The sequence below is a fragment of the Pleurodeles waltl genome, chromosome 2_2, assembly GCF_031143425.1.
Source record: "Pleurodeles waltl isolate 20211129_DDA chromosome 2_2, aPleWal1.hap1.20221129, whole genome shotgun sequence".
Lineage (NCBI taxonomy): Eukaryota > Metazoa > Chordata > Amphibia > Caudata > Salamandridae > Pleurodeles > Pleurodeles waltl.
The window spans coordinates 1,138,705,307-1,138,719,746 of record NC_090439.1 but is presented as its reverse complement, the minus strand read 5'-3'; the positions used below and the strand labels follow the sequence as shown (position 1 = coordinate 1,138,719,746).

Genomic DNA, 14,440 nt, shown 5'->3' with positions numbered 1-14,440 from the left:
TCCCTGCTGGGCTAAATCCTCCAAAACAAGATGGAGGATTTCTCAAGGAGGGGGTCTCTTCAGCTCTGGTCACCTAAGGGGATGACCTGGCTGAGGGGATGACTACTCCTTGTTTTTCTCATTTTCTCTCCGGTCTTGCCGCCAAAGTGGGGGATGTGCCTGGGGGCGGGCATCTACACTAGCTGGAGTGCCCTGGGGCATTGTAACACGAAGCCTGAGCCTTTGAGGCTCACGGCTAGGTGTTACAGTTCCTGCAGGGGGAGGTGTGAAGCACCTCCACCCAGTGCAGGCTTTGTTTCTGCCTCAGAGAGCACAAAGGCTCTTACCCCATGTAGTTTCTTCAGTCAGAAGGCGAAGTGGAGGGTGCTGTGGAATCCTACTGGAGTCTTGCGACCCAAATCTGAGGAACCACCAAGCGAGAGACCTTAAATAGCCCTGAAAAGGGGGATTGGTCATCTAGCTGGGTGACCACCTATCAGGAGGAGGCTCTGACGTCACCTGCTGGCACTGCCCACTCAGATGTTCCCAGAGTTCCCTGCAAACCTTGAATCCAAGATGGTAAAACCCAGGGACCCTTTGAAGGAGCTCTGAGCACCACCCCTGGGGTGCTGATGGACAGGGGAGTGGTCACTCCCGTTTCCTTTGTCCAGTTTCCCGCCAGGAGCAGTGTAGCCTGGTTTATTCAAGGAGGGCACCAAATGTTTCCTTCAGAGCATTGCCAGTGGCTTGAGGAGGCTACCCCTCCCAAGCCTGTAACACCTATTTCCAAAGGGAGAGGGTGTAACACCCCTCTACCAAAGGAAATCCATTGTTCTACCTTACTGGGCTTGAGCTTCTCAAGTAATAGGAGGGCAGAAGCATGTCTGGGAGGTGGGCTGCCTAGAAACCCTCAGAAGGCTGTAATGGCAATACTGGGGGTCCTCTAAGGAGCCCCCAGAGTGCCTGGAATCATACAACCAATGCTTGCCAAAGCATTGGGGTACGATTCCAACATGTTTGATACCAAACATGCCTATGTTTGGAGTTAGCATTATGTAGCTGGACATAGGTATTGACCTATGTCCAGTACACCCGTAAAATGGCGTCTCCGCACTCATGAAGTCTGGGAAAATGGGCCTGGAGTTCTTGGGGGAACTTCTGCTAGTGCAGGGGTGCCCTCAACACATAGATACTTTGCACCCTGCCCTCTGGGCTAGAAGGCATTCCATAGGGGTAACTTTTAAATGCTCTGGTGCAGTGCAAAGTGGCAGTGAAAGGGTGTTTGCACCTTTTCACGTAGGCTGCAATGACAGTCCTGCAGAACCCTTTGCTTTGGCTCCCTATGGGTGGCAAAATATATGCTGCAGCCCATAGGGACCACCTGGAACCCCAGTGCCCTGGGTACCTACATACATATACTAGGGACATATAAGGGGGCACCAGTATGGCAATTGTGGGTGAAATACAGACTTTTGGGAGAGAGCATAATCACTAGGTTCCTGGTTAGCAGGATCTTAGTTAACACAGTCAAACACATGGACATCAGGCAGAAAAGGGGGTAACCATGCCAAGAAGGAGGGTACTTTTCTACACCGAGGGTGTGGAAAACTTAAGAAAGCAGCTAAGTTTAACACGCATGGGTGGTGTTTATATGCACCTCAGCTCGTCACTTATCAGTCAGAATGAGTGTTGCCTAAGGTAAGAAACACTTTATATTTTATTTGCTGTCTGAGGGTATGGATCTTTGTCCCTGAGGTTATTACTTGCAATTAAAATAATAAACATACTCCAAATCCATTCAGATAGGGACATCTAATCGTTCATAGCATAAATGAGTTGCACATGTGTGGCAGAGTGGAAGAGTTTTGTGGTGTATTTAGGCATCATTAGTATGTGTTCTGAGTAAGGTGGAAGAATATTCTTTTCGTGTCTGTTGTCTAGCAGTATGGCTAACTTAGTCGAGCGAGGAAGGGTATGTAACTCGCATGCCATAATATTGGCAGAACCTCAGTCCAACAATTTTGTTTCTGCTGGGTACCTCTCAGCGCAGATTCATCAGCCTTAGAATATCCTCTGACAAATTTAAAAAAAAAAAAAAAAAGGCGGGGGGGAGTGGGTGTAATCAAGGGTGTAATCAAGGTCCAGCACATACACTCCCACATCTATAATCTTTATCAAAAAATGTGCTGTTCCTTAATAGAGTTCAGGTTGACACCAGTTGTGTAACCTAAACTATCTCAGACTAGAAGGGATATACAAAATAGGTGGGCAAGAGCCCTGGCCCGTCCCCTCCTGGTAGCATGCTTCATTGTTGGGCTAACTCCTCAATAGGCCGGTGCTGCAATGTCCCAAGGGCCCCTGAATCTTTCCCGAATTTGCTGTGTAGAACTAGGAATCCCCCTGAACACCCAGTAATGACTAGAAATGTAGATTGGTAAAATTGAACAATATAAAATTAACTAGGAATCCCTTAAAACTGCTTTATTCAAACGGCCCCTGTCTAAAGTTAAAGAAAGAGGTGGGAACATAAAGGGAAATAATGTACCTCTGTGTAAGAGGTTGAAGTGATTGTTGTGTAGTGTATCTCAAAGGCTCAATGGCAATATTTCAGGTCCAAATTACCTAATCTACAATTTGGGGGGTGGGGGGTGTATTCTGTATCTATGTAGTGACCCCAGTGATTATATCACTATTATTAGTGAGTCAATAGTTCAGATTTTATATCTATACAATGTGTTGATCCTCGAAGATCTGGCCTGAAAGGAGTCGCTAAACTAATAATCATTACAAGAACATTTTAACTTAACGTGACGAAAAATGTTTGCACGCACCAGTGTGGAGCAATCATTTGGTAAGACAGATACACACACACACACGCACACACACACACGCGCGCACACACACACACACACACGCATTTGTAAAACATATAGTGAGTGCAGGGAACAACATGTGAATCAACAAAAGCAAGCAAAAATTACGTTTCAGTATCGCTTACCCAACCCCTCTCTAATCGGGCCTCTTAGGACTCATGAGAACTTTGACCTACCATAGCTATTCATAACCACAAAAGTATCCTCTTGAGTAATTATATGCCTATCAGTTATGCAAAGAACAAATAAACCACTTTACTTGCATCTCGTTTTGTGAGATCGACCACATCACCTACCCGGTCTGCATGGTCCCAGAGGTAGGATTTCCTTGCCTGCAGCTCATATTTGAATTCCTGCAGCTGTGGGAACTGCCCAGTCACTAGAGTTGCAGGAGGTGCTGTCACGTGTTTTGGATTGACACTGAGCAAGCGCGCACAGGGCTGTAGGGCCACATTTGGCCATGGACGTTTTAGAGGCGGAGGTGCATTAGTGATTGAAGCGAAGAATCGTCTATCAAAGTTTGGTTTAAAAAAAATAAAAAAAATGCAGATATAGACTCTTATTTGTATATTAGCCATTATCGTTTGTAATGCCACAGTGGAACCTTAATTTATTGCTCACTTACCTGATGTGCATTCCCTTCAAACCTATGCACAGTTGGCCACTTCGCCCCCTATTAAGATGGCACTTCTTCTTGAAATGACATGGGCCATGCTTGCTTTGTCGAATGTTCCACTATATACATCTTTCTTCCTGAAAAATTTGTTCTCCAGGGAAAAGTGGCACTCCACCCTTCCACAGAGGGCATTCCATCACTTTGTTGGCTTTTTATGCACTGCCTCATCCCTCCAAGAAGGAAGAATGATTCCACAATCTTGACCGTAGAAGAGCACTTACCTTCTATGTTTACCGAAGCACAGTTGATGATCAACTTTTTGGTCGGCTTCTCTGGGGCTAAATAGGGCAACGCTGTACAAAAGAGGACCATTTCTAGATGAATTGTTAGGCATTAGGATCTGCTATGGGCCAGCCAAGAAACAGCCCCCAGAAAGCTTACCTGTTCACTCCACTAGAGCGAGGACTGTAACCACTGCACTAGTGCAGTATATCAGTTCTGGACATTTGCATGGCGGTGACGTAGGTTTCTTCCACACTCATTCACAAAGCATTACTGCCTGGTTAGTCAGGTCAGATGGGCACTTTGCCTAATCTGTCCTATAGGATTTTCTGGTCTCAGCCAGAGGTGTACTGCTTTGGTATGTATTCACAAGATGAGGAATCTGCTGTTAAGTCTCTATCGGAAGTGCCAGTTACTTACCTTCGATAACTAACACCTTTTGTGTTTTAGACTCTTTCTAACCGCAGATTTCTCACCAACCCTAAATCCTTCCCATTATATGGAATGGACTCCTATTTTCCGTTAATAAGAAGCCAACTCTAGAAGAGCTGTACTCTGCACTACCTCATTTCCATGACTCTTTGTCTGACTGCACAGACAGATCAGAAAGAAACTGATGTCGGCACGATGATGTTGCACATTTATGAGGGCCCGATGTCATAACTGTAGTGGAACGGATTTGATGCAGAGCTGACAAATCCACCTGTTGACTCACAAGAGAATGGCAGAAGAGTCTGTTGCCTGGGGAAATTTACAAGGTGAGGAATCTGAAATTGTAGTCTCTGGTAGCAACGACATTACTAAAGGTAAGTAACAAGTTTTTTTGAGCTATTTTCATTGGTGGATAAATGATATGAGCACTAGTCAAATACGAGTGTTAAGACTGATATCAGCATAACAGGGCACGTAAATTTATGACATTGATTTGATCGGAATAGTTTCTCTGAAAACAAGGTTCGAACTAGGCAAATATAGTCAGTTTGTTTACAGATGGAGTGGGCCTAGAATCAGGACTGGAGTCTTAGCACTGTTGACTTAAAGTCCTTTTGAATCACCTATCTTGCCCTGCTACTTTTACAATTCTTTAGGGATGTTACAGATCAATAAGGACCTGGATGACTTCACAGCTGTAAATATGAATAGCTATGTCTTATAGAACATCCCTCATTAGTCATTTTGGTAAACTGTGTGTGAATGGTTCTGTAAGAAGTGTAATCAATTTCATTGTGGCAGTGCAATACAATGCCTGCAACATTGCTAAAGTTACTGTCAATTCTTTCTGTTGATTAACTGCAGATTCCTCACCTTCGAGTACTCCCCAGGCACAAGTTTGGATGTGGAAAACCTTTCTCTAGCTATACTCACCATGGGAACATCACTTGGTGGTAGATCGGATCTGGAAGATTTTTAGAGCTTAGCCCCCTCACGCATGTAGGTGGCAATATGCCCCTCTTCATTGACCTTGCTCCAACCTGGAAGATTTGTTTTTTTTGTTGTTAATAACCTTATTGAAATTTGAGAGCAAAGACAAAAAATCTTGCATGATATCAGTCCAGGTTACATCATCATAACAGAATTGTACACTTGCACAATTACGTTAACCGCAACCAGCGGCATTCCGAGTCTTGGCTTATTGCAGATAAATTGGTACCTGTAAACAGGCCTAGATCAGTCAGCAAAAGCTACCCCTCCACAGTCAGCAACTCCTTACACATCCACTTTATCCATCCTATCAGCAGCCCCTAAGGGAAGAGTCTGATATTTGAAGTGTATCCTAGTACAAACCATCATAGACTTCCTTCCCCGCTGCTGCTTGATAATTCTGCCTCCACCCTGGAAGTTATGGTCAGAGCCGCATATGAACGCTATCTCTGCACGCTGGTATCAGTTTCTTTCTTGCCATCCCTTCATATGCACAACTTTTTCTCATCAGTTCTCGTTCTTGTTTTGTAGTATTAAAAAAAAAAAAAAAAAAAGATAAAAAGATGTCTTGTGTAACAGAGCCACATGAGATGTCTCTGAGTTTTGAGCTTGAGCCACGACTCCATGTCATCCCCGGATTGAGCCCTTAGATTATGAAGGCAATTCGGGAGTACAAAGCCAGCATCAAAAGAAGTCACGTAAGTCCAGTTTCATCTCTAAGTCGCTGTGACAGGTAATTGTTGTGGTCCAAATCTTCACGTAAGTCAGAGTTGAAGAGGAAACACAAGAAGGCCAAACAAGACCCGTTGTGGTGTTGCCACTCTCTTCCTTAGAAATTGCGAACTTCTTAGGTGCTTCGAACTTGGACTAAATCCTTGCCAATGAGCCAATTCTGTATCTGATATTTGAATCTTTGGAACTTTTCCAGTTCGCTGTGGTGTGCCTTTGCCCCCCCTCCCCCAATTGGATTGCTGCTGATGGGTCTGTCCTCAGCACCTTCTGTGTCTTCTAAACGCATTTGGGTTCAGCTCCAACTCCAATCCAGACTCCAGATCATGCACCAAGAACCACACCGTTCTTGTGATGCCAACGCCTGCCCCACTGCCAGAGGAGGACGCTGTTACTATTGTCATGAACAACAGTTCCGATGCCCCGTTTATTCTAACTCTGATCACATGAACCAGCTTTCAATGATGATGGGGATTAATTACCCCCACACAATGAAGACGACTATTTTTGTATTCACCTGCAAGAGGTCAGTGGGTTGGACATTTCCCCTGATAATGGGTTGTGTTTCCCTGATCATCAATGGAAGAGACAGCAATGTGCAACAGAAGTCCTAGACTTACATATACCACCTATTGAAGTAAAAAATGTCTTGAGTGATTTTTTTGCTGCCTGGGCAAACTTTGTCCGAGCCCTTATTGCCATTCAACAAAGCCCTTACTTAATGGGTACCTGGGCTAAGCATTGCTCTTGCCGGTAAATTGACATGGAGCCCAACGCCACAGGCATTCTCCAGGTAATTCTGCTTTACTAACATAGTTCTCCGCAAATCAGTGTCCCTAAACGTTTTACCCTTTTCGATGCCTCACCAAGGGTTTGATGGATCAGCACATGAGAGTCTGGTAGTTCAGGCATTGACCAGCAGAAGCAATCCCAATGCATCACCTAAGACCAACACCACCCCCCAGCCTTCCCCCATCAAACAGTAAAACTATGGCATTCTGGAAAGTGATGCTCTCCTCAGCCATCCTAATCCTTCTCAGTCAGTGACAGCTGTTGCCGAGTAGGTATTCCCACACACTATGGGACATGGTTTCTGAGATCTTGCTTGTAGTCCCAGAGAAATAACGTGCCAATCTGGTGCAGACTTTTCAAGAGTGCCAGGATGCTGCAAAATATATCCTCTGATCAGGACTGGACACTACTGATTGTTTAGGTAGACATTGAAAGCCTTCCTCCTGTAGAAAACGAAGGCTGGTTCCGGTTCTTAAGGACAAGACGACTGCCTTGTCGTATTGCAACAAAGCAATTTGGGTGGATTCCTGGCTCCTGTGCCAGGAGGCCCTGCATCTCTGGAACCGGCTGATTCATCCAGGCATGTCCCTGGTCATGCACCATCTAGGGGGCAATCATTAGACACCCGAGTAAACAAACTAATGTGGCGTCACCTAGCGATTTACGAATGGCAGTTAAACCAGGAGCTGGTGCAGGGCGCCTTCCAGCTACAGGGAGGTCACTAGTTCAGTCTTTTCACCACTGCTAAGAATGTCAGAAAAGCAGGGGCTTGTCCATATGACCCCACCCATCTGGGCCATACACACGAAAATCAAAAACTTGGTGAAGAAGTGGCGATTATTTATATCCACAACTTTCACTGCAATAAAACAATCCTAGATATAATTAATCCCCACTTCTTCACCACTATTTTGATTTTCTTGAGAATGCAATGTGAGTAATTTTGTTCACTGGAGTCTCCAAGAAGGCTCTCTCTTCAAGAGAGGCATTCTGCCTAGAGTGGAGCACGAGACCCCTGTATGCCTTCCCATATTTGCCTCTCCTCCTTAAGTTCTGAAGATCAGGAATGACCAGTCCCAAATCATCTTTGCGGCTCTGGATTGAGCTTAGGAGTGTGTGGTACCCTGATCTTTTGGGCATGAGTATCTGTCCTCCGATTAAACTGCTTTGGGAGGGTTTTCTGTGGCATCCGTAGCGCAGGGGCAAGCATTCTATACACCCTCATGCATAGAGATTGAGTAGAGGCAGTTGACTGCATTCGAGCTCCCTCCCGAAGAACTGGATATTTACCATGCTACCTTGATCAGCATAGTCTAGAGCTTGGATTTCGGTATAGACACTAGTAGTCAAATCTTAAGTAATCTGGTGAGTAGAACATTTTATTTTCTTTGAGGCAAATGGCAGTGGTTTTAAGTGGAACACAGCATGTTTATAGCAACAAAAACATTTTCTTCCTAAATATATGTGTCAGAAAACTGGAGCCGCCATTAAGTGAGCAAGAGAAGTATAACCTGATCAGCACTTCCATTAACTGTGTGTTTTCTCTGCCACCTTCTGAACCCATGAAGGAGAAAGAAGGAAGCCTGAACAATTTAGCCAAGGAGGTAATACTTCATACTTACTGACTGTCAATTTACCTACATGCTATAAAAAGTATTAAAAATTGTGGTCTTATTTCTCTATATCTGATAGAGACTTCTGTATGCAGATTCTTTACCTTTCAGTTTCCCAGGCATCAGACTGGATTCGGAAACTTTTGCATGAGCAGTACCCCTGTGCGCTGTTGGCTGGCTGAGTTTGGTTCCACACAGCATCGTTGGCAGCAGAAGTGACATCACAGTCACCTGTATAGGCACCACCCAGGCGCGTGGAGATCAGTTACTTTTCATGACTTTCCCCGCCAGCAGAGAAGAACCAGGAAGTGAACTGTTGATTGTGTGTCCAAATTAGGGCCCAGGAAGGGAAGTAACCCTAGACCTAGAAATCGGTCTGCAGATCTGGAGAAAAGCTACCCCTATGTCTCTCATTGACAGGCTTTTTTTAAATGTTTTGTATTTTTTTGTGTGAAGTGTCGAATGTCATCTAGGAAGGTAGGGTTTAACCTGGGTGAGGCCTGTCACCGCGCCATGTCAGTAATGGACCCACACCTAGTGTGCTTGTGTTGTCTTGAGCACGACCACAAAGAAGTCATGCTTGGACTGCTGGCCCATAGTGCCGAAAGCTTTGAGGGAGCAGTCCCTAAAGCTGCTTGCTGTCTTGCAGTCAACACCATCTAGCACAACTCCTAGAAGGTCTCCATCTGGATTGAGAAGGTTGTACTGCTCCAGGAGCCCTAAGTTGTGTTTGTTACACTCAAGATCCAGGGACACTCTAGGAAGAGACACAAGAAGAAGACTAAATTGACTTCGACTTCACCTCATCCATCGGCTGACGCAACGAGTGTGGAACATCGGCGTTCCAGGCATGGTTCCGTTACCAAAATTCCACTCTGTGCCGACAGAGCCCAGTTGCTCAAAGTCGTTGCCTGAGCGTTTTGTGGAGCAGCCAGGCATAATGGGAGAGTTGGAAGGGTCACGGGACCCTTTAGAATACCAGTTGTACAACTCTAGTGAAACTTTGGACTGGTATGAGGAACTAGGGGATGCCAGTGGACTGGACACCTTTCCAGATACTGGTTTGCTCTCTCCATCTAACATGACTCTGAAGGAGGGAGCATCTTACACAATGGTGGTGAAGTGGGCAGCGGAGGTTCTTGACGTCAAACTTCCCTCAGTGGTGGTCTAGACTAACATCTTGATTGAAGTGCTTAAGCCTGGGGTTTCCTCACCCGAACCCCTATTGCCCTTTAATGAAGCACTGACCAATATCCTTCTTGGAACTTGGTCCAAGCCCAGCACAGACAATTGCCTGCTGCCATCGCCCTGCCCTATGTGATCCTAATTTCCTCACCCAGCACCCCACCCTGGAGATCTTGGTAGTCCAAGGCTCAGCTTCCTATGGCACATTCCCTGTCGCTTCCCTGAACAGGAAATCCAAGTGGCTGGGCACACTTGGGACAAAAATGTTTTCTTCCACCAGCCTGACATTGCGGTCGGTAAACACTGCATTCCTTTTGGGCTGCTATTCTCATACTCTAAGGGATACAGTTGCACAAGTGCTGCCTCAGGTCCCGGAGGAGGCTCAGGCCATCCTCTCCCAAGCAGTGAAAAACTGGAGGGATGCAGCAAAGTTGACCATTAGGTGTGGTCTGGTTATGACTGACTCGATGGACAGAGTGGTTTCATCGACGGTGGCTTTACGACGCCACACCTGGCTGAGAACATCTGGCTTTTCCAGAGATATCCAAGCCAACCTTATGGGCATGCCCTACGACAGACCTCGTCTCTTCAGAGAGAAGGCAGACTCGGCGCTGTAGAGCTTCAAGGACTCGCGGGCTGCAGCCAAGTCCTTGGGCCTTTCAGTGACACCTTGCCCCCAGTCTGCCTTTTGTGGCTACTGAAGGCGTGTGCCACCGCGCCAGCCCTATGCCAGCCACCATCCTGTGCAAGCTTCCCAAGCTGTGCGAGGGCGTGGATGCAGTGCATTCCAACCCCATAGGCCTGGTAGCCAGAAGTTGTCCGCCACAAATTCCCCAGCAGCTGCAGACTCTAAGTACTCCTAGTTTTTTTTCTGCAAGATCTGGGGTGCCCAGTTGGAGGGAGAGTCCAACATCATCTCCTGGCAGTCCATTACATCGGACAAAAGCGTCTTGCAGATCATTCAGAGGGGCTACTCCCTCCCTTTCCAATCTTTCCCTCCCACAATACTGCAAACACAAGGACAGCTGGCGGAGGATCTGTCCTTGATCCGAGAGGAAGTTGAACCTCTCTTGGCCTATAGTAAGGATTCTTATATCAGAAGTAGGCAGTGGTTGTTATTCTTGCTACTTTCTGATTCCTAAAATGAACAATGGGCTTGGCCCTATTTCACAACTGTGAACAGTATATCTCTTCCTCAAAAAGGAGAATTTTAGGATGCTCACTTTGGCTCAGGTCTTGTTTGCCCTAGACCATGAGACTGGCTGGTAGTGTTGGACTTGCAGGATGTGTATTTTCACATCTCTATCCTCCTTGCCCACAGGCCTTACCTGTGGTTCAAGATAGACCACGACCATTTTCAGTTCACTCTGCTCCCCTTTGGCCTTACCAGTGCACCACAAGTGTCCACCAAGGTGATAGCAGTGGTTGCAGCTCATCTGGGGTTTGTCTTCCCCCTACCTCGACGAATGGCTCTTGAAGGCGTGCTCGTTCCACGCTCTTGTCTCCCACCTCCAGACTATGCTGGACCTCCTGCATTCGCTGGGTTTACCATAAATGTGACGAAGTCACACCTGACTCGTTCTCAGATGCTCCCTTTCATTGGAGCTGTCCTGGTCACAGTGCAGTTGTGGGCTTATTCTCCCAAGCAGCGAGTCCAGGATATTCAGGTTATGATACCTATGCTTCAGCCTCTATCCTGTATTTTGGTTAGAATGACTGAGGCTGTTGGGCCTCATGACCACCTGCATCTTGCTGGTGAATCATGCCAGAAGACAAATGGGCTCTGCAGTGGGACCTGAAGTTCCATTGTGTTCAGCATCGGGGGAATCTCTCAGACATTGTCCAAATCTCGGAGGGAACTTCAAAAGACCTGCAGTGTTGGCTCACAAACTGCAATTCAGTCAGAGGCAGACTCCTCTCCCTTCCCCCAAACAGAACTGACATTAGTGACAAATGTGTCACTCCTGGGATCGGGTGGCCATCTGGGAGAGGTGGAGATCAGAAGACTGTGGTCTCTAGCAGAAGCTGGACTCCACATAAACTTGCTGGAGCTCCGGGTGAATGGCTAGCATTAAAAGCATTTCTTCCCTCTGTCAAGGGGAAGTTAGTACAGGTGTTCACGGACAACACCACCACCATGTGGTACTGCAACAAGTAGAGTGGGGTGGGTCATGAACACCATGTCAAGAGTCCCTGTGTCTCTGGGCATGGCTGGAACAGCATGGCTTAACTCTGGTGTTTGAACACCTGTTAGGTTCTATGAACACCAAGGCAGACGAACTCAGCCATTGATGCCTAGCGGATCATGAGTGGTGTCTCCATTTGGAGTTGGCACAAGGACTTTTTCAGCAGTGGGGAGAGCCTTGGTTAGAAATGTTTGCCTCCGAAGAGAACAATGTCAGCAGCATTGCGCTTTAGAGTTTACAAGGTGGCTATTGCTCAGAGATGCTTTTCATCTCGAGCAGAGCTCTGGCCTCCTATATGCCTTTCAGCCCATACCACGTCTGCCCAGATCCTCCAGTCAGGCTGGCCCTTCAGGAGGATCTTCTGTCACAGCAGCAGGGGAGGGTCCTCCACACAAACCTGTCAGTTCTCTGCCTCCTTGTGTGGATATTAAGCTGTGACAGTTGATAGCTTTTGACCTTCCTCCCAAAGTTATCTTGGCAGCCAGGCGGCCCTCCACCAAAACGGTATGCATCTGTTGTTGGCAGAAATTTGTAAAATATTGACCCTCTTTCTGCCTCTCTTTCTGGTTGCCTTCTCTTTATGCTTACCCTTTCCCAGCAGGGCTCTGCTCTGGGCACTCTCTCTGCTCTGTCTGCCTTCTTGCGGCTTCCTGGTCAACCCTCTTTATTTAAGTCCCCTATTGTACATTGGTTTCTGAAAGGGCTTGTACATATGCTTCCCCCTTCACCACGAATCAGTGGGATCTTACTTGTTTCTCGCTCACTTTGTGTGCTCCCTTTTAGGTACTACATGGTTATTCTCCCCAGCTGCTTACCATCGACATCCTTTCTAGTGGCGATAACATCTGTCAAGAGGTGAGTGAGCTGCAGGCTTTATCATTCAAGCCTCCCTATCTTATTTCCGGATATGGTGGTGCTTCACACCAGAGCCTCCTTCCTGCCAAAAGTGGTGACCCCATTTCATTTAGGATAGTTTGTCACCCTGCCCACCTTTTACGCTCCTCCTCATCCCTCTAAAGAAGGAGAGCAACTCCACCGTCTGGACCCAAAAAGAGTCTTTTGTTCTACCTTGACTGCACAAAATAGTTCAGTGTGGCCAACCAACTCTTTCTGGGCTTTGTAGGAGCTAAGAAATGTCTGGCAGTGGTGAAGCTAACCATTTCACTTGGGTCGTTCTCTGTATTAAGACCTGCTGTGCCTTGGCTAAGAAGCAGCCTCCTGAGGGCTTGCAGGCCTATTCCACCAGAGATAAAGCTATAACCACAGCGTTAGCACGTAGAGTTCCAGTCCTGGACATCTTCCAGGCAGCAACGTGAGCATCCCTGCATGGTCAGGTCCGCTGTAACAGGCATTTCGCCCATTTGGCCATTTGGCCGCAGCCTACTGCCAGGATGGTATGGCTTGGGTATTTATTCAAAGGTAATGAATCTGCAGCTAGAAGTCTCTATCAGATAAACAATTTACTTATCTTCAGTAATGCATTATCTGGTAGATACCACATCTAGCTGCAGATTCCTTACCAACCGACCCATACCTCTCCGCTTTGCGGACAGATTTCTAGGGCAAGGGTTGTTTTTATTTCAGGGCCCTAGTTTGGAGACCCACTCGTCAGTTCACTTCATGGCTCTGCGCTCCTGACTTAGAAAGTGATTAAAAGTAACTAACATCTGCAAGCCTGGGTGGCGCCTATATAGGTGACCGCGATGTCACTTTAGGTGCCAACAGTGCAGACGATGTGCGGAACCGAATGAAGCCACCCAGTGGTGAATAGGGGTACTCCTCATGCAGGAGTTTCCAGATACAATCTGATGCCTGGAAAATTCAAAGGTAAGGAATCTGAAGCTCGATATTGTCTCTAACATATAGTTGTTTTGATTTAAAAAAAAAAAAAAAAAAAAAAAAAAAAAAAAATCATCACCCTTTTAACCCTGCAAAATAAAAATACAGTTTAAAGTGCAGGGTACTACGGTATAACTTAATTGGCTTTCTTCACTATTGTACTCCTTGTCCTCTGTTTGTTCCCTATCTCTTCCCTTGTCTACAGTGTGACTGGAGGATTTTTCTCAGAGCAAATTAAAAAATAACCTCAGCTGAAAGAGTTCTCCATGGTTAGATGTGTCAGTGAAATGATTTACTCCCAACAGCAGAACACACCACAGAACATCCAATAGACTTTACACCTGATGACATCCCCAGGTTTCATACCTTGTTCAAATGAGGATCTAAGAGATTCAACCTCCCTGTATCAATCCAGAGAAACAGATTGCTTTCTGTACATCTTCAGGGAATCTCCTAGAAAGTCAGTTGAAGCTAACCCAATAATAGTTCAAAGGAAAAAACTACAACCTTGGATGCGTTCGTACCAGACTGAACAAGAAATGTAAAGCTCCTAACAGTGCTCCATTCCGCCTAGTAGTGAGTTCTTTAGTAATACAGACGGCCCAGAGACTGTGACAGAAGGGATGTTTTCTGGATAAAGGTTCGGTCTGTGGCAGCAGTTCCTCATAGAGCACCCAATGCTTTGGCTTTATTTGGTCGTTATTAGCCCCAAATGCGGCCAGATACAACTACATATCAGGAACTCTTCCTGTATTACAAGAATCAAGCCGTTATGACCATATTACATGAAGGTAAAAGAGCATCTGTAGTGCTCATTGACTCCGCAATGTACTTTGGTAACTGAGGTTTAAGTCAACTATGAGGGGTATCAGTACTAAGGAGGCAAGACTGACTAGGAGCAATCTCTTTTTGAGCAGCGGTGCA

The 14,440-nt window shown here is 46.2% G+C and overlaps 1 protein-coding gene across 1 annotated transcript in view; it reads left to right on the top strand.

Moving 5' to 3' along the window:
* Window positions 1–14,440, top strand: part of MROH1 (maestro heat like repeat family member 1) — a 1,237,492-nt gene that overhangs the window by 827,582 nt on the left and 395,470 nt on the right. The window contains exon 26 of the mRNA XM_069221041.1: window positions 8,165–8,297. Coding sequence (XP_069077142.1) covers window positions 8,165–8,297 — 133 coding nt within the window. The remainder of the gene's footprint in view (window positions 1–8,164; window positions 8,298–14,440) is intronic.